The 24,660-nt window shown below is 32.3% G+C and overlaps 2 protein-coding genes across 7 annotated transcripts; one reads left to right on the top strand and one right to left on the bottom strand.

Annotated features, from left to right (window-relative positions):
* Positions 1-1,480: 1,480 nt before the first annotated feature.
* Positions 1,481-4,530, top strand: LOC140818810 (benzoate carboxyl methyltransferase-like). The gene is made up of 5 exons (XM_073178869.1): positions 1,481-1,576; positions 2,397-2,613; positions 2,705-2,880; positions 3,674-3,931; positions 4,113-4,530. The coding sequence occupies exons 1-5, from the start codon at positions 1,502-1,504 to the stop codon at positions 4,461-4,463; spliced, it is 1,077 nt and encodes a 358-aa protein (XP_073034970.1). The 5' UTR covers positions 1,481-1,501; the 3' UTR covers positions 4,464-4,530.
* Positions 3,813-22,693, bottom strand: LOC140818809 (ATP-dependent DNA helicase Q-like 3). Of its 6 annotated transcripts, XM_073178866.1 has the most exons (19): positions 21,601-22,693; positions 12,724-12,956; positions 12,539-12,622; positions 11,689-11,829; positions 11,511-11,545; positions 10,602-10,685; positions 9,829-9,917; positions 9,393-9,545; positions 9,214-9,310; positions 8,044-8,047; positions 7,800-7,949; positions 7,619-7,711; positions 7,478-7,543; positions 7,242-7,375; positions 6,285-6,376; positions 6,050-6,180; positions 5,818-5,924; positions 5,258-5,679; positions 3,813-3,940 (listed from the first exon to the last, which is right to left on the bottom strand). In XM_073178866.1, the coding sequence occupies exons 1-18, from the start codon at positions 22,574-22,576 to the stop codon at positions 5,292-5,294; spliced, it is 3,057 nt and encodes a 1,018-aa protein (XP_073034967.1). In that variant the 5' UTR covers positions 22,577-22,693; the 3' UTR covers positions 3,813-3,940; positions 5,258-5,291. The 6 variants fall into 6 exon arrangements, with proteins under 6 accessions (XP_073034967.1, XP_073034965.1, XP_073034969.1 ...); XM_073178864.1 differs by lacking the exon at positions 3,813-3,940 and having other exon boundaries at positions 4,984-5,679; XM_073178868.1 differs by lacking the exons at positions 3,813-3,940; positions 21,601-22,693 and adding an exon at positions 13,426-13,757 and having other exon boundaries at positions 4,984-5,679.
* Positions 22,694-24,660: the final 1,967 nt, after the last annotated feature.

Below are 24,660 nucleotides of genomic sequence, written 5' to 3'. Positions count from 1 at the left end.
ATTTTTTTGTAGATGTTTCAAATACTACAAAATTTTGTTTATTGAATTTGTAAATTTGTCTCATGTAATTTTTTTTTAAAGAAAATACTACTAAAATGTTTAAATTTCTCATTCAAAAATATTTTTAAAAAAATTATGTATAAAAAAAAGTTATTTCTCTAATGCATTTTTATTATCAAATATCTAATCAATTTTTACGTAACATTATTTTCAAAGTTTCTTAGTTGTAATTTTTAATAAAATAATAAATGCATCAATGAAATCAATAAACAATTCACTGACTTCTATAAATTCAATATCTCAAGATGTGACTTTAGATTTTATATAATTTTTTCACCAATGTTCATATAATTAATACAAACAATACACCGTTCTTGTTCTTGGACAATGTAGTAAAATTACAATACAAAAACTTTAATTTGCTGATCATATGGTTTATGCATTGTGGTTTTAACCCCCAAGTAAACACTAAAAGATTCGAAAAAAAATCTCCAAATTTAATTTGTTTTCCCATTACTAGAACAAATTGTTCAAACATCATTGTCCAAATTCCAAACCACTGTTGGCTTTTCAATTTCATAAAAAGACTAAAATAATTGCTCAAAAAAGTATTAAAATAAATAAGGGCCTTTCAAAAATAGAACTAACTTAATTGACTCGATGATTTGCAGACTATTCTATTAGTAAAGTTGTTTATACCGTGGTAACAGCCACGGGTTCTATACTGATTAAAAAAAAGACTTCTTAACAAGATTTTACTAAAATTATTTTGCCTATGTGCATATTATTTGAATTAAAGAACATTAATTATTGTACTTTTTTTAAAAAATTAAAATTATTAATGAAGAATGGTGTTGACCCTTTTTCCCTTTGTCCGTTTGAAAATGGAACTCCAAACCAAAATAGCAGACTGTCTCCGACGGCAGGCCGACCCTACACGAAGGTGCATGATCAGCAACGTCCCGACATATTTATTTTCAGCATGTAATCGGCAGATTCCACAAATAATTCGATACCTCTTCCAAATATGGGGTCGGCCATAAATCAATGGATCATTATTTTACTATTTTAATTTTGTATATCTGTCTTTTTTATTTTTGATGTTGTCAAAATCGAATCTAAATCATTTATATTTCAATTTTCGGCATTTTGATTTATATTTTTAATGTAAAAATGTTAATATGACATTACATACATAAATATCAAATCGATATAAAGTTCACTTACCGTCTATATCTCGGAAATAGTTTGTTGTAGAGCGAGGTTGATAAACTCTCTAAACAGAAGGGACGATCGAACTAGTTTTATTCTATCAAAATAAAACTATATATGTTTCATCGTTTTCGATTGTTCGTTATCGTTCGCCGTTTCATGAAATTAAAATAAAATTGTCTCTATCGAACAATTCTTTTTCTTTTTTGGGTCTCTATATATATAGATTATAGAGAGCCATAGAGTACACTACTTAGTTTCCCACTCACAATACTTCAATTAGTGTAAAATGGGGTTGAATAAAATTCTACATACAAATGCAGGAGATGGGGAAACCAGCTATGCCAACAATTCAATTGTTCAAGTAATAATGAGTTATCTCTTCATTTCTTTTTCTTTTCCACCTCTATACATAATAAAGAAAATAGAAAACTCAGAAATTGGGAGATAATTCATATTCTTTGTTCTTATTCTCAAATGTTTCCCTCTAATTTTGCACATGCTAAGTATATCCCTCGAGCATTTTATTGTGTACTGATTTTGTTCAAGCTGTTAGTCGAACGTTAAGGGTTGAGAGCGAGTACATGAGAATCATGTGACTTCATTCTTACCCCCGAAATTGAACGATTAACATTCATAACCCCCTAGTTTCGACGTGTGCTGCATCCTTAAGCTTTAAGAATTAAGGGATGTAAGCAGTGGCGGAGCCAGGAATCTGGCGCTACCCGGGCTAGAATTTTAAATTCTAACATCTTTTAATAGTTTAAAATTGATGGCTAATATCAAATTTATCCAAAAATATACAAAAATTTACGTATAAATTTTTTAAAAAAATTTGGACCAACCCGGGTACAAGAATAGCTACCTCCGCCCCTGGAGGTAAGCGAGATGAAATTAGAAATGAAAGTATTGCATGTATGTTAGTTGCTCAAGAAATGAAATTGCATGTGATCAATCAATTCAATATGTCAAAAACTACATGTAATATTTGTTAACTAATGAATCTCATGAATTATGAGGACAATAAAATTTGACCTGAAAACTTATATATAGGACGAATTTGACTTTTTTCTCGACTTGAAAAACTCCGGCATACATAGATGGATCGAGGTCGGGAGCTTAAACATTTGAAAATATGATTCTCGTGGAAAATATGAACCAATCTTTTCTATATTCTTTCTCAGAAATATGGAATATCAAAAACATGGCCAATATTAGATGAAACCCTAAAAAATATGCTTGATACCGAGAGATTCGAGGAATATTGCTGCTTCAAGATGGTGGATTTTGGTTGTGCATCAGGCCCGAATACATTGTTAGTCCTCTCCCATCTCATGGATACTCTACAAGATTTCTCCAGTGGATTTCAAGAAATTCAAGTTTTCTTAAACGATCTTCCAGGTAATATATTAACGTAAAATTCCTCTGAATTTCGTTCCTCCAACACTTGAAGCTAGCCCTCAACTGAATCTGTGTGGTTTTGTTACTGTAGATAACGACTTCAACAATTTGTTCAAATTGGTGCAGAGTTTCTACCAAAAGAAAGAAACTAAAACGAAACCGCGCTGCTTTATATATGGCTCGCCGGGATCGTTCTATGATAGACTATTTCCGAGCAATAGTATGCACTTCGTTTATTCTTCTTACAGCATCCATTGGCTCTCTGGGGTATGTACTAATACACACTTGTTGCTTTCTGTACAGTAATAAATTTAATCACCTATCTTACTCATTTGTCTTGCAATTTTCGTTCTTTTTTTTATAGGAGTACTGATGTAAAGCTACATACGTCAACACCACATTAGCGCTAGATAGAAAAAGAAGGTATAAAATCACAAAAAAGAAAAGATAACATATTGAAATTTTTGTTGGTAGAAGAATTATTGGTGGCAGACAAAGAATTAAGTGGTAGACAGGCTTTGTTGAAATTTCGAATAGAAGAAATGTTCAGACGGAACACGTTTTTATATGCGTTTTCATACGGACGAGGAGCTCTATACAAATAGAATTCCCTCTCCTCATTTCATTCATTCTATTATCAGTTCTTTTCTCGCATCTCATAGCATTTAAGTGATTAATTTTATAATATATCCGAGGTGTTTGTTCTCTTGTATTAAGAGAGTGTTTGTTGTCTTTAGAAATACAGTGAGCGGTTGTATATCATAAAATATTATAATGGAATTCTTTTCATCTTGCTGGTGGTTTTTACCCTAATAATTTTTATGGATTTTTCACATAAATCTCAGTGTTCAATTTTATTATTCAATTTCATATTTATATCTCTAGTTGCCGCACGTGAGACCAACAATTTTTACGTGTTTTTTAAATAGTTTTTGCTTAGTAGTGTCGAATATCATATAACTTCTATATGTACATGCACTGCCCATTGATATTATTAGACTTTATCTTTCAATTCTTATCTTGCATAATGATAGAACATATTTGGCATTAAAAATGACAGGTTCCCGAAGGACTTGAGAGCAATAACAAGGAAAATATTTACATAGCCAAGACAAGTCCCGCGAACGTATTGGAAGCATATGCAAACCAATTTCAAAGAGACTTCTTCAAATTTCTAAATATTAGAGGTGAAGAAATGATCCCCGGTGGGCGTATGGTGTTATCGTTATCCGGTCGACGTCTCGAAGATGCTTCTTCCATGGTTGAAAATGCACATTTCACAATTCTTGCCGAAACACTTCATGAAATGGTCGTCGAGGTAATGGTTCTATAAATATAAATAACATGTTTCATTTGAGGGGAAAAGAACCTGATCTAGTCGCGCACATACATGTCTAAATAATTTTATTATATTAGAAGGCTTGTGACAAATAATATGGACGTGAAGGGGTTTAAACTCTCAATCCAAAAACACTGTGTTAATGTGCATAAAATGACAGGGACAGGTCGAGAAAGATGATCTATATTCTTTTAACGTGCCTATATACATCCCGTGCCCACGAGAAGTTGAGACGATAATCGCCGACCAAGGGTCCTTCAAATTGGACAAGATGGACGTTTTTCCGGTCCCATGGGACCCTAGCCAAGACGAAAATTTCGAAAAATGTAGATGCGCAAAATTTGCTGCGGATAGTGTTCGGGCTGTGATTGAGCCAATGCTGGCCAGCCATTTTAGCAGGGTCGTGAATTATGATGTGGTATTTGAGAAGTATGCAGAAAAATTGGCTGAGCATTTGTCTAAGGAGAAGCCATCTCACTTTACTATAGCCATTTCTTTAAGAAGGAAATGATAAGAAGATATATTGTATAAGGTCTATGAAAGGAACAGATCAACCATATGTTACAAGTATTTTTTTTTTTTTTGAATAGAAATAGTTCCATAACTCAAATAATTGATAAGTCTGGAGATACAACACTGACATCATTTTTTCTATACCATGATACTGAAAATTCGATCCTGACCTCTGGCAGGTGGGTATACTATCCACTGCCCATCTGCTAGGATCGACTTAAACTCCATAATGCGACCATAAACTAATCTATATGTGTATCACCCTTTCTGACTACGGAAATGGAAGAAACAAGCTCTTCGCCATGGCCATTGCGATACGAGGCGTACTTAAAATTTATAACAAGGGGAAATCCTTGTTAAAATCGAGATTTTTTACTTCATTTGTTTTTCCAAAAAAGGTATTGTCAAGTGTCGTGCTTATATTGGAAGAGAACAAAACAGAGCACAAATGTGCTATCAACTCGACTACTTAATGAGAAAAAAAAGATGGATGAAAAAAATATAGAAAACACGCAAAGAGGAGTAATGATTATTTAAAAAGATGTGAAACGAGAGAATATATTTTCCAAAAAAATGGAAAAAAAAAAAAACAAAAATGTGAATAATGTTTTGTATTGAAAAATGAAAGGGGGGGAATATTTTGGGGAATGAAATGGAACCAAGGCATAGTGTTCTTACTGCCGTGACTGGCTCCCACTTTTGCATCTAACCCAAAGAGAACAGAAGCAAACAGTTGTGATTTATAAAGAAAACATGCAAGTTCCACATTCTGTAAAAACTACTGAAACATACTCTTCTTCTCCATAGCTCGGCCAACCCCATCACTTCAGTGGTTTTTAAGCATCGAAAATTTGTTTTCTATTGCTTTTTTGCTGTTAATAAACTCCAAGAAAGAAGGAACCGGTGGTAGAACTGTCACCTGGGAAATAGGAGCATCTGATTTAATACTGATACCAGGATTGTCATCATAGGTTTGTGACACTACTGGATTCAGTGTCGAGGATGATCGGGATAAACCATCTGGTTTGGGTCCGACGACTTCTGATGTTGTAGTATCTTCGGCACCCAGTCTACTTTTCAGCTCATTGGGACTAGTGCTTGACAACCACCTTACAACACTTGCCATCTGTGACAAATAAAATGACTTCCCACTTTTCCCATACTTGTGATAGCATTCATTCTCAAGTTTCTCGACAGATGTGCAGAAGTCAATCCTGACATTTTGTTGTTTAAGGAAGCAGATATATCCGATGAATCAAAGGTATGAATCATGATCATTAGTTTTGGGTTCAATGAATCAAGAATATGGTTAAAGGCTCAATGGATCAAGAATATGGTCAAAGGAAGGATACCTTAACTCGTTGAAAATGTGTTGGTTTTGCTTCATTGCGTCTAGTAACTTTTGCTTTCCGGAGTCTCTTAATGTTCCAGATATGGCATTTTTGACAACTTTATTGACCTATCAATACACAGCATATGCTTAGTAGCACGCGCAGAGAGGAAAAAGGACCATATATGACTAAAGATAGCAGTCTGCTCAAATAAGTTGAGCCCTTGCAGGAAAAAAATGAACACGATACCAACCTGCTTTTCTGAGTCATTTTCATGCCGGTAATAATTCTCTTCTGCCTGCTGCAATGACTCAATCCTGTCATTTAATCTTCTTTTCAACGATTTACTTGAATGTGCCACACTCTTTGCAATTTCAAAAGCCTCTGGAGTAAGCAGGTCAATAGAATGTCATGCTGAGGAGAAGATAAAATGGCAAAGCATTCTAAGATACAAACATTGCTTTTAATATTTTAGCTCATGTTTATACCATCAGAATCAGATATATCTTCCTCAGATTGACTAGCGTCATCTTCCCGATTCCAGAATTCTGAAAATTGTTCTTTGCATAAATTTGAAGCACTGTAGCGCACAAGGAAATCAAAAGAGTAAAGCAAACAAACAAGTTCATTTAATGAACACAGAAACGACAAACTATATTCTAAAACAAATTCACTCACAAAGGAAATCAAAGAGTAAAGTAAAAAGAACAAGCTCATTCAATGAACCAAGAAACGAAGAACTACATTCTAAAACATTTTCATTCACAGAAAAAAAATTACTGGAAACTAATCAGTGGTACCATAAACAAGAGTGAGGAATATGGACAATTTTTTTTATGTGGGCGGGGAGGGACAGATTCTTTATTAAATGAACTGAAAATGGTTGAAACAGAAACTTGTAACCATGTACAAATTCAAGCGTTATAGATAATAAACACAGAACTAACTTTATTTGTTATTTCCTTGGATACCTAAATACTTTCCCATTAACCAATTTTTAAAAAGTGGACTGCGTCTGGGAACTACTATAACACACGATACTTCATAACCATCAACCTCTAGCATTCCTATAAACTAACAAGAAGTATCAATCAAGAAAGTCTCACACAAGATAAGAGTCCCTCAAGCCCTTCACTAAACACAATGGTTAACAACCATTTGCCGCACATCATATTAATCAACTCGAAGCAGATCAGCCATCTGGATCATCTTTCTCCATATGGCTCTATAAAATGGCACATCACCATTCAAACAATAATGATTCAAGGCCTTCTTAATTAGTAATACCACATATTTTTGCTCTAACACTTCCTTTGTGGTGTGGTTGCCAGCAATACAGATAGACTCATTTCCCCGCCAGAGTATCTATTATCCGCATAGAGAACACCAACACGAACATGTCAAAAAATTGTAGTACATCAATATAGAGAAAAACAAACGGAAACCTGCTAAGGAATACTTGAGACGACCCATTTCGGTACTTAAAAGAAGTACTGGTTGTAAGCTCCTTCAGGTGCTTCGAAACTAAATTAGGATGTCTGCATGCATCACAAGATTTTGCACATAATGATGCAGATACCTGTTTCCAGAGAAAGACAATTACATGGCATTATTTTCCCATCAGAAGCAGATTCTCACTGGATGTGTAACCTACATGTGAAATGGGTATTGATCAGCACACCTGCTCCCCAAAACTCTCGAGTATCTTTCTTCTACGGCAGCCCGCATCCTCGCAGTAGTCAATCATCTGTAAGGAGACAAAGCCAAAGTAAAATTGATATAATAGGATTTAAATGTAATCTCAGGGAAGATGTATACTTACCAGACAGAAGTCCGCTAGGGACTTCTTAGAGGAATCCATTTCCGAGCTTGAAGAATGCAACTTTTTGCTCTTAGCATTGCCCAGGATGAATTCCTGCAATTATGTTTATTAAGTTTTAGAATGATACTGTGCAAACCTGAAAATCAAACATAGTAGTTCAATTGGAAAGATGATAGCTAACCATCTTTCTACGGTCATCCACCCCATAATATAATAGACTTTGGGAGGGCAACTGATCACGACCAGCTCGGCCCGACTCTTGATAAAAGGCCTCCATGGACTTTGGAATATTAAAGTGGCAAACAACTCTCACATCTTTCCTATCAATGCCCTACCATTAGAGTGAACAAACCTTTAAGGTGGATCTCTTCCAATTAAGAATGCTGAATAGGGAGCTTCACAATTTATCAAAAATATTTTCATACCATCCTGCAGTAAAACCAAGAGCTCAAAACATGAGCAAGAAAAACGGCAGCTCCAGCATCAATTCAGAAACCATTACACAACAAATATAGAATACTGAGGCCAACTGGGAATGATGGACAATGAGAGCTAAAAGAATTGAAATGAGATAGCACACATTTCCTCCAAGGAGGATTCACGTTCTTTCCAACTTAAAGAAACATGAACAGAAACATCATTGAAAATTAATGACAATTTGATTATCAAAATTAGAAAGACCAAAAATACATTAATATATAAAATAGAAAAAAATTGAAATAGAATTAGAGTAAGGAAGCAACTTGAGTGATTATGTATGAAGATGATGTATAACTTCAAATTAAATTAACTATAAATACTTTTAGACTCTACAGGATAAGGTCGTAATAAGTTCAACCCCTACAATTCCTATCGTAAAAGCAGGTTTCCTACTATCAGGCCATACATCAGTCAGCATACTTTACGTTGTTAACATGAAGGAAATCAAAACGACTTTCATCAGCTTCTACTCTCATCCCACAATCAAATCAAAACGACTTGCATCAGCTTCTACTCTCATCCCACAATCAAATCAAAACGACTTGCATCAGCTTCTACTCTCATCCCACAATCAAATCAAAACGACTTTCATCAGCTTCTACTCTCATCCCACAATCACCACCACACCTTGCCCCCACCCCATCAGTCTCAAACATCTATTCCAGACGATCTGCCACTGCCGCCAAATAGTTAGAGGTTTGGTTGAAGGAGGGGAAGAAGAAAACAGAACTAGAACGCTTACTCTATTTATTATGCGATGAAAGTAATTATTATGACTTCACTCCACAAGATTGCGAGATTCAAAACTGCAAAATTGGACTTTATTTTATTACATCCGACAGTGGAAGAAATTAGGACCATACACTGTCTAAAGCATTTACCACGACCCGAAGCTTAGAACACAATAGATTTGTGCTTTCTGATTACTTCTTGCCCCTTTCAAATATGGCGACATATTTCCTACTAGTATACCATAGCAGCAAAAAATAATTACGCCATGATCCACCAAATTATATGATGCAATTTGCTAAGAAAAATGGAATTCACAAGACAGATAATTGAAATACCAAATAACGTTTCTAGTTGAAAGAATAACAATGAAACAAAAATCATACCCAAAAGCCACCGTAGCAACAATTACTTGTGTTTTGAAGCAAATCCAATCATCCAATGTAGAACTCCGCAATTTACTGTTCAATCCTGCATGATATGCTAATGTGCCGGAAAAAACCCAATTTAGAAATCCAAAAGTAGAAATGTTTTTAAAAACTGCCAAAAACCATAACTCCGTTACCAGCACAAGAAATTCCTTTCTTTGATAGGTGGGCAGCCAAGTCATCACAAGTTGTCCGCTCAAGGCAGTAGACTATAGCACAAATATTCCCAAATGATTTAAGATACTCACAAAGATCAGAGTATGGATCATCCAACAGGTCTTTGAAGCGAACTGCAGGATGAAATAGTTTGAGAACATATATGATGCTATTTAATCCTCTATTTAACACTCATAACAAAGTGGCTCATTCATTCAGATTCATCATTATTGGAATTGCATTTAAGATTAGTTTCACTGTATCAGGTTTAATGAGGTGGGAGGAGTTTATGAATTTGAATCTTTTGATTTTATGTTAAGAGTAGCTTATTTTATAGATATCCGTAAAAGATATATCCATGAGCATCATTTATGTCATGAAAACTTTAACATGATGATCAAGCTATGGGAACTCCACCTTCATAATAAATATTTGGGCGGTTGAATGATGACTTCAGTACGAGAGGGTTTTGTAAACACAAGGACTCTATCACGTCCTCCTGAACTCTGCAGAAGTACCAAATCTAATATTAATAACTCCCTGCCACATATTATGCAGAGAATGATGTTACTTTGGAGTTTGGACAGCAGTGTGGAGAAAAGGAAGCCTCATATCAACTAGTAAAACTTCGCACATGATTTGGAATGTAAATTAAATTTTTTTTATCTAAAATATAGTTTTATATTTATATATACTAAATTTTGTATGAAATATAATCAGATTAGAGTAATTTTTATTTAATTGAATTTCTAATTTATTATGTTTTTTCGATCACTAATTTATTATGCTCTGTTTTATTTCAAAAATATTTATGAGGAAGGGGTATTTTGAGAAAAAATTGGTATGACATAAGAGGCAAAAAGTAGTTACTATCCATGCCTAAAATTTAATATTAGTAATAAATTTAATCCAACCACAAATAAACCACTATTTCAAATTCCTCAACCATATTTCAGATACCACAACAAAAACTGTCACAGAAGAATGACATTAAACAAACCAATATATTGTTACTTTGCAGATGATTCTTTGATGATGCAGACATACCAAATGCTTTTGACATCTAAGTGGAGTAGGGTTGCACAGTGGCAAAACGTAAGAAAACATGATATTAATAACAAGAAGGTTAGAAGCATTTCAAAATTTTGGTGCATGAAACTGCAATTGCCAGTTAACATGGACACACTCACTTGGGAGCAGCTGTAGCAGTCAAGGCCATAACTGGTATGTTGGGCAGTCGTTTCCTTAGAGAAGAAAGTTTCCGGTAGCTTGGCCTAATTTAAATAGAAAATCAACAAAAAATAACAATTAACAACAGTAGAGCAGAGAAAGAATGTAAGAAATCAACACCATGCAACATACACACGTACCCAAGTGCAGGTGCACACACAAAGACATAGAAAGGGAGAACAATTATCTCTGTTTTAGTCCAGAGAGTTTGAGCACATAACAACAAATGAGAAAACATACAAAAAATAGTACTAGTCATATAAATAAAGATAATAAAATAGCATCTTAAGGGAGTGCACAGACTCTCCCTCTCATTGTATTGCCGAAGCTGGAGGCCACATTAAAATAATATAAAATATTAATGTTAACAAACACGATAAGCGACCCAAGATTAAGTCAAACGAGGAAGTTGAAATGAGTTTACCAATAACAAATATGGATTAAATAATTCTCATCCTAGCAGATGCTTAGCTTAGCGGGGGACAAATATCATAACTAGACCCAGAAGCAGCTCTAGTTCATAATTGAAAAGCTACATATGCTGTTCCTTACACATTCAAAGATCTTGAGCCTGGGCATACTTGACCCCCCCCCCCCCCCCCCCAAGCAAGAAAAAATACCCTTGTCCAGACTTTGCGGCATGAAATGAAACACAAAAATTTAGGAAATGTGTACTTTCTTTAATATATGAGTAACACCAAATAAATAATTTCTTTCTGATATTACGGTGCACAGTAGCATGCACAAAACTGATGAAAATCATAAAGCTCATGATACTTATCTGTAGTGATAACATGCAAAATAAGGTAAACCAAGTCCGATGAAATAGGTTTGAACAAGGAAATATACATCGAAGTTCGAGAATCCACCTGAAATCATGACCCCATGTTGAAACGCAGTGTGCCTAAAAACATTTAAAAATTGGAAGTAAATTAGTTTCCGGATAGGTTAAAAAGCAGATAAATTTATGAGGCAACTTCAGAAGCATCTTTTGACAACTGACAACTATTTATATATTGCCGTTAAAAATCACAAGCAGTTAAAGACCTCGTCTACTGCAATAAGATTTAGCAATCCTCTGGAATGAATTTTTGTCAGCCTTGCCATAAAACCAGTTGTTGCAATCAGTTCAGGTGTCACATACAGTAACCTCAAAGATGGCTTTCCCGATTCAAGGTCTTCATAAACCTACAAATGCATATGTAAAACAGATGAACACCAATGATATATCCATACACAATGAGAGATAATATTCTGGTACATAATTTTTATACAGTGAAATAGTAGGCTACGATAGTAGAACTTATTGAATTTATTAAGAAGCTTCTTAGTCAGCATCTAACCACAACACAAACTGAAATTTATATATCCATAAACATAATGAAATAGAGAAGGTACAGAAAGATAAGAAAAACGAAACTATTTGGGAACTAAAAAACTGGAAAACCTATATTGCAAAAACTTTTAGTCACATAGCATAAAACAAATCAGGAAGTGGTGAAAGAAAATATCCAGGATTGACTTACTATAGATGCTAAAAGTAAAAGGAGGAGATTGGAGTTCGATTGTTTCAGGTTTTATATGGATTCTCAAAGAACATCAAATATGTTTACAAGTAAATGGGTTTGGTTTTCCCCACACCATCTGCATGTCTTCGCAAATATTGTAAAGGATGTATGCCAGGTGTTACAGAGCTATAAGTAGTTATCAAAATTAGGGTTTTCAACAACGCACTCAAAACAATATTAAATAGCTCTCATTAACACGACTGATATGTGTGATAAACTCCTCCATACTTCCTCTCTGCTCACTGGATCCACTAGAACGTGATTATTAGCCATTCTGTCTAATCAGAAAGCATTAGTGCTGGATGAAGTAAAATCTATAAAATCTCAACCTTATTCTTGGCACTCGCGGTCTGGGTAGAGGAAAGATATTCAGCAGCAATCCCTTTCTCTTTTAACACCATTACTTGATTTTCCTGAATAAAAATATAAGCTGAATTTATAAAGTAGAATTTACATTCACTTCCGTTAATAAATTACAGAAATAACTGGTGGACGAAATGTGTCATGTACTCACCATAAGGGCTGAGATTAAATGAATGAAGAGATCAAATCTTATCCTGAAAAAAATGATAGAGCAAAAGAATCTGTGCTGGCCTAAGCTTAAAAGAAATATATCAACAAGGGTTTTTTCGCATTCACCTATCAAAGGACTGACAACAAGAACTATTCCTGCCTTTGCTAGTGCTGGAATCTGATAACAGATTGACTTTCCCCCACCAGTTGGCATCAAACAAAAACAATCTCTGCCTGCGTTCAACAAATTGCATCAATTTCCAGACTACTTTCATATAGCACACCGAAAAAACTAAATTATAACATTAGGATAAAAGGACCACACAAAACACACATAGAAGCATATGTGCATAGATGTGTACATATATATAATGTAAGCATGCACGCATAAGTTATATACAGGCACAAGACTATAGTTACTAAAATCCTTCAAGGCAAGCATCTATGATGAGGGACCTTACATGTCAGAGGTAGCAATTCCAACATGAAATGAAAGATAATACTTGTCCATAGCTTTGCTAGTAGATTGATGGGTAATTCTTTCATTGGAATTTAATAATTCGTAAATCACATAGACCTTATGGTGTTTTACTTGTGGGACACAATTTTAACTTACGACGATCAGAAACGTTCCATTAACAACGCTCATCTTCTAGAAAAGAAAAATGGTGCACACATTATGCACACCAAAAAAAAATAAAACCTGATAAAACTGATTCAATGGCTTCCAGCTGCTTCCCCCGAAAATCAGAGTGCCCAAAATGCCATCTCAAAAGCTTCACCAATGCTTCCTTCTTGATCACCTGCTTCGCAGCCCCGCAAATAGAGTCCAGTGGCAGCGGTGATTTATTCATGTTTGAAACCCAAGCCCCCCAAAATGCATGTATATCAGCCAACGACAATCAAATGTCTCAAAAAACAAAGACAGAAACTTTTCTCTCTTCCATACTCGTTCTCCCTATGCATTTTTCCATTTGGAAATTAGGGCTCCTTAATTTCTCAAAACAATTCTTTCAACTCACCCGTTGTAGCTGATCTCGTGGGAAAATGAGGAGAAAGGGACTCACGGAAGAGTTTATTAAGAAAAAAGGAATAAATATAATTTATTTTTTTATCTTTTGTTTAAAAACTAATTTTTTTATTAGTATATTTTAATTTTATATATAATAAAATTTATAATTTAATTAAATAAAAAAACTTACTCGATTCAATTTTTCTATCTTTTCCGACTCAATTTTAAATTTCATTTCATTTTTTATCTTCACAAAAAATATTTTTCTTCTTAACTTTCCATCCTCTCATTTTTTTTGCTAACAATTAACCACTAACAACAAATTAAAAAAAAAACCATATATTGAAAAAAAAATTATTTTAAGATATAAAATTTATTAGATCTCGTTAGCCAGAGGTGAAAAGATTAACCCTGAATCGTGAAACCAAAAGTTGTATCACGACCCACGGCTTCACGACCCTGGGTCGCGAAGCACAGGTCTTCACGACTCATGGGTCGTGAAGCACTTGTGCTCCTGGGTCGTGAAGACTTGGGTCGTGAAGCACTTGTGCTCCTGGGTCGCGAAGCACAAGTCTTCACGACCCATGGGTCATGAAGCACTTTGTTGGGTCGTGAAGCATTTGTGCTTCACGACCCAAAGTTGGGGGTCGTGAAGCACAAGACCCAGGGTTGTGGGCTTCACGACCCAGGGTCGCGACGTGAAGATTTCACGATCCATGGGTCGTGACACAATCCATTAATTTTAAATTTTTATAATTAATAATCTTTGTTTTGTTTTAAATTTATATAACTAATAATTTTTTTGTTTTTTTTATATGTTTACTTTCCCGATTTTGGAAGGAATCGGTTTTTTGCATGTAAGTTAACTTTAGGATCAAGATAAGTTAATTTTTTGAGATCTGTAAGAAGATTGTATCATTTTTAAATGAGAAAGAGATATAATATTTGGTGCAGTACACTCAATTTGGTAATTTAATTATATGTGCTAAAGATTATAACAATTTCAATCAAAACTGAGTCGAGTCACAAAATTGGGTCGAGATTATACTCGACCCACGCGACCCAATTTTGGTGGGTCGAGATGGGTGTGTGTATATATATATATATATATATATATATATATATATATTGTAACAGATGGATCGAGAAGCATATTATTATAAATTTTGTTAAAAATTTTAGTATAATTATAAAATTTGTTAATGTTTACATATAATAAACATTAATTTCATATGCTTTGATATACATTCATTACATTAAATTGAATATGTAATGAAATTTGTTATGAATTTTTTTAGTTCTATTATTATAAAATTTGTTAAGAATTTTAGTAGAATTATAAAATTTGTTAATGTTTATATACAATAAACATTAATTTCATATGCTTCGATATACATTCATTAAAGTGAATATGTAATGAAATTTGTTATGAATTTTTTTAATTCTTTTATTATAAAATTTGTTATGAATTTTAGTAGAATTATAAAATTTGTTAAGATTTTTAGTGAGTATAAATTCAACTCACATTGTTAGAATAAGAGATACATTCTTCTATTTGTTATGAATTTTTTAACTAACATACTTAAATTAACATATAACTAATGTTTACACAAATAAATTTTTTATATATATTTACATTCTAATCATATATAAAGTGAATTATATATTATAAAATGATCCAAACTCAAAAATATCAAAAATTTCTACCCACTCGACCCATCTCGACCCAAACTTGACCCAAACCCTAAACAAAACCCTAAACCAAACCTCTAACATTATCACTCGACCAACTCTTTTTATTTTTTTATTTAAAAAACATAAAAAAATAAAAAAAATTAAAAGAGAGGGTCGAGCACTTTTAATTTTTTTATTTAAAAAAAATTAGAAGTACTCTTCATTTTTTTAATTTCTTTTTAAAAAAATTTATTTTAAAAAAAATAGAAGTAGAAGAGTGGGTCGTGCTCTTCGTGACCCACTCTTCCATTTTTTTATTTTTTTTAAAATTTTTTTTTTTAAAAAAATAATAAAAAATTAGAAGTAGAAGAGTGGCCCACTCTTATTTTTTTAACGAGCTAATTAATGATCTTATCTAACTAACATATTCAACTCATTTTTCTCGATTTAAAAAAGTCAAAATCTCTTTTATTTAATTAAATTTTAAATAGATCGTATATTTTTTATTGACCCCTGATCTCGTCCTCTGTTTGTATTGTGTCCATTTTTTTCGATTTCAAAAAAAAAAATTTTTTTTAAAAAAAATATATATATAACATATTAAAATTATATATTAACAATATAAAATATCAAAATCGTAAAAAGTATATATATAATCACAAATTTAATTTTCGATGACAAAAATGTTTCATTTTTTTATTTGTTAGAAATACATAAATATATATATATATGTGTGTGTGTGTGTGTGTTTTTTTTATGAAAAAATATATCGTTTTGTTGACAAATATATTTTGTTTTATAATATCTTGAAAGAAAGAATAATATGGTCCATATATGTATATTTTTACATTCTAATTATATATTTATACTTCATCGTTATAATTATATGTGTTATTTTAACGAAGCAACATTTTGAATTAAAAATATATTATGATAGCACATTAATTTTCAGAAAATTATGAATTTATATTTACTTAATACATTAATAATTTGAAATTATATAGTTTTAGGAATTAATAATAAGACTAATAAGTTTATATAATGAACTTATAATATATCTAATAAAAAAGTGAAATATTATTAACAATAGTTTAAATTTCATACAGTATTTAATTTGTACAATTAATTGACTCTATCAACTTGTAGAAAATATTGAAGGAGCTTAGACATAATCTTCTTCAATGCCACAACAACATATTTCATGTTGATTATCCTTTCACTCGGATTCTCCATAGAACATTGTAAAGCTATCTCCATTATCGACACCAAGCATTCCAATTTTTCACTGGAATGTTGTTCATCTCCTCTCAACAATTCCAAATCTATAACTCGGACAAGTGCATTAGGCACTGAATCATTCACCCAACTCCGTAGGCTTAAATCCCCCGTGAATTTAGAATAGTTCGGCTTCGTTCTTGTAAAAACTTCCATCAGTATTATACCGTAGCTATAAACATCGCATTTCACAGTTACCAAACCTTCTGAACCGTATTCTACGAGACCGAAGAAAACAAAGAGGTTCATCGAATGTATGACGAGTGAGATTAAAAAAATGTGATTGATGGTGTGTTGGAGTGAAAAATGTCATGTTTACCTGGTGCAATGTAGCCTAATGTGGCGAGGGTCCTTGTGAGCGTAACACTGACTCCATCACTTAATAGCTTAGCGACTCCAAAATCGCTCAAATGGGCAACCATATCATCATCCAAGAGCACGTTGCTTGGCTTTAAATCACAGTGAACTATAGGTATTGAGTAGCCATGGTGTAGATATTCTAGCGCGCATGCTACATCTATCATTATGTTGAGTCTTTGAACAATGTCCAAGAAGTTGTTTTCCGAATATAGCCACTGTCCGAGGCTTCCATTTGGCATATATTGGAGGACCAATGCCTTGAAGTCTTCGTTTGAACAACTACCGATGACTTTGCAAAGATTTCTATGGCGAAGCCTTCGCATGACTTCACATTCAGTATCAAAACTCTTGAATCCGCCTTCTGACTGCAAATTGAACACTTTTATCGCCACGTCCTCTCCATTTTGAAGCGTCCCTTTATAGACAGAGCCATAACTTCCCTTGCCAAGTAAATGGTTCTCGTTGAACCCTTCGGTGGCCTTTACAAGTTCCTCATATAAGACTCGTGATGGTGCAGTATCGAATGAAATATTTGTTGGGGTTTCTGTCTTGTTTTTCTTCCTGTATCTTGCAAGTATATATGACAAGGTGATGGCAAAAACTAGCACTGAAATCCCTAGGAAAATATATACAATACGAAGAATCACTTTTTTCCTTTTGGACTCGGTGATTGTATTTTCGTGACAAGGTGGAACTCCATATTTAGAATCACCACAGAGTCCTACATTAGACACAAAGAACTGGCTTGAAAAGGATTGAAAAGGGCCACCAGTAGGGATTGGACCGCTCAACTGGTTGAAAGAAACATCAAAGTACTTGAGATACTGAAGTTTTTCTAATGACATCGGTATGGTTCCAGAAAGATTGTTGTGTGAAAGATCTAGTGTCTCCAAACTCACTAAATTACCGACTGACTGAGGAATAGATCCTTGAAATCTGTTTCGTGCCAAAGAAAGAAAGATAACACTTTGTAAGCCTCCAATTGAGCTAGGAATGATGCTTGAGAGTTGATTGTTAGACAAATCAAGGTTGACTGCAACCTTCAGATTTTCGATATCTGAAGGCAGGACACCCGTTAAAAGATTTGCAGACAGATTCAACTCGAGAAGATCATTCAGTTTCCATAGGCTCCTCGGTATGACAGAATTTAATCTGTTGTTCCCCAAGTATAGTTTTCTTAGAGAAGTTAGATTTCCCATGCAATCAGGGATAGAACCAGTTATTTGATTTTGATCAAGCCGCATTCGATACAAATGCGGTAACATACAGAGACTATCAGGAATAGGCCCACTTATTTTGTTTCGGAAAAGACCTAATCCTTGAAGTTCTTTCAAGTTTACCAATGTATTCGGAATAGTTCCAGTAAGTGCATTACCATGCAGGCTCAACATAATCAAATTTTCAAGATTCCCAAACGCGTCCGGAATGCTGCCTCGAAGACCACAGTTGTAAGCATAAAAATATCGAATAGTAGTCGACAAATTCCCTACTGAAACTGGAAGAATTCCATTGAAAGGATTATCTCCAAAACCTAAATTTGTTAGGTAGCTGCAGTTTTTCATTGGACCGATGAAGCTTAGTTCTGATGTTTCACTAACAAAATTGTTCCCAGATAACGCTAAAGTTTCTAAAAGATTCAACTTGCCAAAGGAGTTGGGAACTTGTCCGCTGAGATTGTTGGAAGAAAAGTAGATGATGGTGAGTTTAGAAAAATTTGAGATAGATTCAGTGATTTCTCCGAAGAAAAAATTTTCATTAAGGTAGAGTTCTTGCAGATTAGGTAATCCATAACTCAAAATCGATGGAAGGTAACCCCAAAGTTGGTTCCCTGTAACACCTATTACGTTTACTGTTGAGATGTTGAAGATTTTTTCTGGGATATAACCGGTTAAGTGATTGAATCCCAAATTCAATTTCTCCAAATTGTAAAGATTGCTCACTTCTTCTGGAATTGTGCCTGAAAAGCAAGAACATTTTGAGGTCAGTTTCTTGGATTCACAAGCTACCATGCATCTCACCAATTACTATACCTATCAGCTTGTTGTGGCCAATATACAACATTTGCAGCATTGTTAAGTTTCCAATCCCTTTTGGTATGCTTCCAGTTATGTTGTTGTGAGACAATGATAGAATCTTAAGTTTCGAGCACTCGCCAATGCTTTCTGGAAGCTGACCTACTATTTCGTTCACATGGAAATAAACCCTTTCCAATTGAGAAGGAGAAGAACACATACCGGATGGAAAGGGACCGGTTAGATTACAGTTTGCGATGTCGACATATTGCAACGAGGAAATATTGAAGATAGATGAAGGTATAGATCCCACAAGAAAGTTATATCCCATTCGTAAGTCCTCCAATATGTCAAGCATACCCAACTCTTCTGGGATTTCACCTGTCAAAATTGCTAAACTTATAAGGACTTGATATTGTTTTGAAATGGCGAAAAGACCGTTAATAACATACAGATATGCATACTAAGCCAACTAGTAAAATATGCACACACGTTACATGTGCTATTATTATTTTTAATTTGATCAAATAACGTTAAACAATCAACACAAAATTATTTTCAATTTAGAAGAGTGATTCGATTTAAAAAAGAATTTTGTTTAGATTTTTTTCTATGTAAAATATGGAGTGAATTGAAGAGGTTTTTAGTATGTCAAGAATTGTAATTATGAAATTAAATTTTTTTGTGTTTTACTCTAAGGGTATCAAACTGAATTATATAGTATAGATGTAAACATGCAAGATTTGAAACCGAAACTCGTGACATAACCTCCTTGCATGATTGGCAAATTTAGAGACACTCCATAGAAAATAACGGCCAAAATATGTCAAGTGGGAATCCCATTTAGCTTAAGGGGGTGTATTCGTTGTAGATATTTGCTGATTTTTTTAAATAAAGACTTTTATGAGGTTGATAGATTCCTACCGATTTTTGCATAATCTCACAGATTTCTACAGATTTTCACATGATTTTGTAGATTTATTTTGCAGGATTTTTATTAACATTTGTAAACTTTTTCACAAAGCCTATGAATTTTGTAATTTATTGTTGTGGTTTTTTAAAATTTATTTGAACTAACAAATGAACGTGAATAACTTTTACTTATTTCAAATATTTCTTCCTCTCAATATAATATTTTTTTCATATTGATTTTACGAAAGACAATAAATAATTTAATACTAAATTTATTGTAATTAAACTTCAATTATTCAAGTCAATTCAACATGTTTATTTAAATTATTAATATTTTTAAAAAATACATAATAATAATTTTCAATAGCAATAAATAATCAAAGTTAAAATAATTTCATTCATTTTAAATAAAAAAATTAACAAGACAATTATTTGTATCTGAAAATAAATAATAAGTATGTTAAAATATTTGTAATTAGTGTAAATTTATAAAATTTTAATATATTTAATTTATTATAGTTATTCTTATATATGTGTGTTGATAAACTTCTAAAATTATATATCAATCACCTATATATATATATATATATATATATATATATATATATATATATATATATATATATATATATATATATATATATATATATATATTCAAGTTACTAAAAAAATATCATGTGCAAGATTTTTGAGTTATAATCAAAATCAAGATGTAGATTAACTAAAATTATAGAAAATAATTAAACATCAAATATTATATAATAATTAATAAAAATTAAAGTTACTAATTACAAATATTTATAATTTTCAACTTATAGGTCAATAAAAATTATAATTTTTGTTATGTAGTGTAATAATTTTTTAAATTTTTTTAATAAATAAAATTTTTAATTTATGGACTTTTGTGACTGGAACTACAAAAATAAAATGAACTATGTTAATAATTTAGATTTAAAACTATTGTTAGCAATAAAAAAATATGTTTTTAAAAATTACAAATAAAAGGAAAAATATATGGATGAGAAAAGAATGAAAATTTTAGTGTTTGTATTGAGTATATGAGTTTGAGAGATTTCTCAACTAAATATTCATCAAAGTCTTTAGGTTGAATCAAAGACATTTTTTGACATTTTATATTGGTACTTTAAATCTTAATTCTTGTACCTAATAGAATTTCATGGAGTCATTAAAAGTTTATTTTAACATTTTGAAAATCTATAGACTTTTGTAGAGTTTTTAAAAGTCAATTTTAAATATCACATGACTTTTAAAAATTCTACAAAAGTTTACATTGAATATTACTAAACGTTTATAGAGTATATAAGTCTATATTGAATAACTCTAAATTTTTAAACTCCATAAAAGTCATTAAAAGTCTAGAACCAATACACCCCCTCTAGAATTGTTGTGGTTCTTGAGGTTCCAGCTATGAAATTAGAAACATATATGATAAGCATCTTTTCAAATTTCAATAAATTTTGATGTCCGAACAGACGATAAGCTTATGCAAACATATAGAGTTTGACACCTTACTTGAAGTTAGAGAGGTGTGTTGTATAAGCGGAAATGATACTTTTAATCCAGTGAAATGAAAACCAATTTAGCACAAATTTGCAGTCACGCAACTTGATACCTGTAAAATGGTTGGAGCCAAGATACAATATTTCAAGTGACCTTAAGTTTCCAATTTCTCTTGGTATGGAGCCACTGAATTTATTGAATGCCAAGGAAAGAAGACTTAGCTGTGAACATTCAGAAATATTTGGCGGTATGGGGCCTTCCAATTCATTGGAAGACAGAGAAAGCCTTTTCAGATTCGACGTTCTGTGACACATCCCTTCAGGGAGATTACCAAACAACTTATTTCCTTTAAAAGCAATACTTTCTATGGTGGATATGTTGAAAACCGACACTGGTATAATACCACTAAGATTGTTATATTGTAATCGCAATTCCCTCAGGTTAAACAAACTTCCAATCGATTCTGGTATGTTTCCCTGCAAAGGATTATATGATATATCCAAAACTTCGAGCTTGGGCATATTCGTGATGGAACTCGGCAAAGAACCAGTAAAACTATTATTCCGAAGTCTCAAGAACCGAAGTTCAACCAAGACTCCAAACCAAGAAGGGATGTCACCGGCGAAGCTGTTGAACCCAAAATCCAAGAATCTCACTCTACGCAACTGGGCCAATTCGTCGGGAAGTTTGCCAAGAAACACGTTACCGCTCAAGTTGAGTGAAACTAAAAACGAGAGGTTTCCGAGCTGTGACGGGAGATTTCCAGTAAGTCCCATGCCAGAAACGTCTAAAGCACTCACTCTTTGGTGGCGAGAACTGCACGTAACTCCAATCCATTTGCATGTTGGGAAAGAAACGGACCAGTTTCGGGACAGAACATGAGAAGGGTCTAAACTGAGCTCGGATTTGAATGCAAGAAGCGCATATTGATCCGTGGTTATGTTGCTTAACGCCATGGCCAAATAAGTCATCAGAATATTTAAGAGTGAAATTGCTTGAAGAAAAAAATGTCCCTTCACGCCCATTTCCAGAAAGACGGGTGCTTCAAAAAATTTGATTGATGACAGAGTATGAATCTTGAAATGCATTTGAAGAATGTATAATTGTGTTATTTAATGATGAGTCGAATGAGGAACTTCCGTCACATGATTGATACCCTTCCTGTGTTGACTTCACATACAAAGGAACATTTTAACACTAGAAAAATATTAAGCAACCAAATGAGACGGCGAGAATGTTAGTTCTAGATTTTTAATGATTTTCGTGGAGTTTAAAATTCAAAAGATGTTCAATATAAAGTTTTATATATTTCATAAAAATTTAGTGATATTCAATTTAAATTTTTGTGGAATTTTAAAAAGTTATACGATATTCATATTTTATTTTTAAAACTTCTACATGAGTCTAAAGTTAATCAAAATTTCAATAAACTTTTATTGACTTCATGGAATTCATCAAGCTGTGATTACGAAATCTTGTGAAATTTGAAATTATATTTATTAAAAAGTATTTATATTAATAGATAAAAAAATTAAATAAATAAAAATTATTAACGTCAAACTATTAGTTCAAATAAATAAATTAAAAATTACAATTATAAATTTAAAAATCCATATAGGTTTAATGAATTTTTTTTACAAAAAGTCATGCAACTACAATTTTTAAAAAATATATATGTTTTTAATGTGTTGGCTTATCCCAATTTTACAAAGAAACAACAATTATTATATAATTATATATATTTCAGAATTGAAAGTGACCGTCCATAAGCTTACAGTTGGAATCTTAAAATGCCAAAAAATTCTGATTACGAATAGATTTAATTGGTTGTTTCTAGAGAGTCGATGTATGTAGCCTACGTTCAATTCTTATCGACTTTTCATTGATCATATATATATATATATATATATATATATATATATATATATATATATATATATATATATATATATATATATAAAATTTTGATATATTGAGCATATGTTTTTCATGAGTGTCGCAAGATGTTTGCACGAATATCTCACAAGAATTTAATATTTTCCCCAAGATATCCACGCGTCCATCTCACGACGTCCCTCTACAGTCGTTCACGATAACATAAATAAATGAATAAATAAATATATATATATATATATATATATATATATATTCATTTGATTTTCATGTTATATTAATTAATGTGTATTAGATAATTATTTAAAAAGAACATCAAACTGATGAAACTGCTTATTTAATTAATAATCCTAATTGATTTATGGTTTTACAATTTTAAAAGTATATTTCTGAACTCTCTATAACCAATCAAACGAATTAATTCCATAAAAAATTTTGGTATAAAGATATATTTGATAAAATTGTAATTTTAGTCCTGTAAGTTGACTAATTTTGTATTTTAGTGTTGTAATTTGTTCAAGTTTGGTTTGATCCACTGACTTGGTTTTTTTTTTTAGTCTTTTTTCCAGCCGAAGTTACGAAATCTACTGAATATTGTTTATTTGACATTGATCATCTTCTACCTGTTTCATGTGGTGAGGATAAAACCTATGTTACATATTTTAAAATCAATCTAAGAAAAAATAAAACAAAATACTACCCAATATTTCAAAATGAGAGAAAAGTTTGTTGTTTTCTTTTACTAGTATTTAACCCGTGCGATGCACGGGATGATATTATTAAAAATTGGTGAAAAATGAATAGATATTTAAATTTAAAAATCAATATATTTATAAAAAAATAAAAATAAAAATTATTTTTTCGTTAATTTAAAATTTTTTCTTAATATAACGTATGTCGATTAATTTTTTGGCTAATAATCACTATCATATATCAAAATTTTAGATGAGTGGGTCTCATGTGAGACCGTCTCACGGATCCTAATCTGTGAAACGGATCAACCATACCCAGATTCACAATAAAAAGAAATATTTTTAGCATAAAAAATAATACTTTTTCATGGATGACCCAAATAAGAGATCTGTCTCACAAATATGACCCGTGAGACCGTCTCACACAAGTTTTTGTCATTTTAGATTGTGTTAGCCTAAGGCGATGACATGATACTCATCGTGTTTAGTGTATTGATGTCGACCACCAACCTTAATACATATTTAATTATTTAATTTTCTAGAAGCTATATATTATTATTTTTTAACATGTGATAATTTTTTTTTAA

This window comes from Primulina eburnea, chromosome 17 (assembly GCF_022965805.1).
Source record: "Primulina eburnea isolate SZY01 chromosome 17, ASM2296580v1, whole genome shotgun sequence".
NCBI lineage: Eukaryota > Viridiplantae > Streptophyta > Magnoliopsida > Lamiales > Gesneriaceae > Primulina > Primulina eburnea.
The sequence above is the reverse complement of the archived record's forward strand: the minus strand, read 5'-3'. Positions and strand labels throughout refer to the sequence as shown.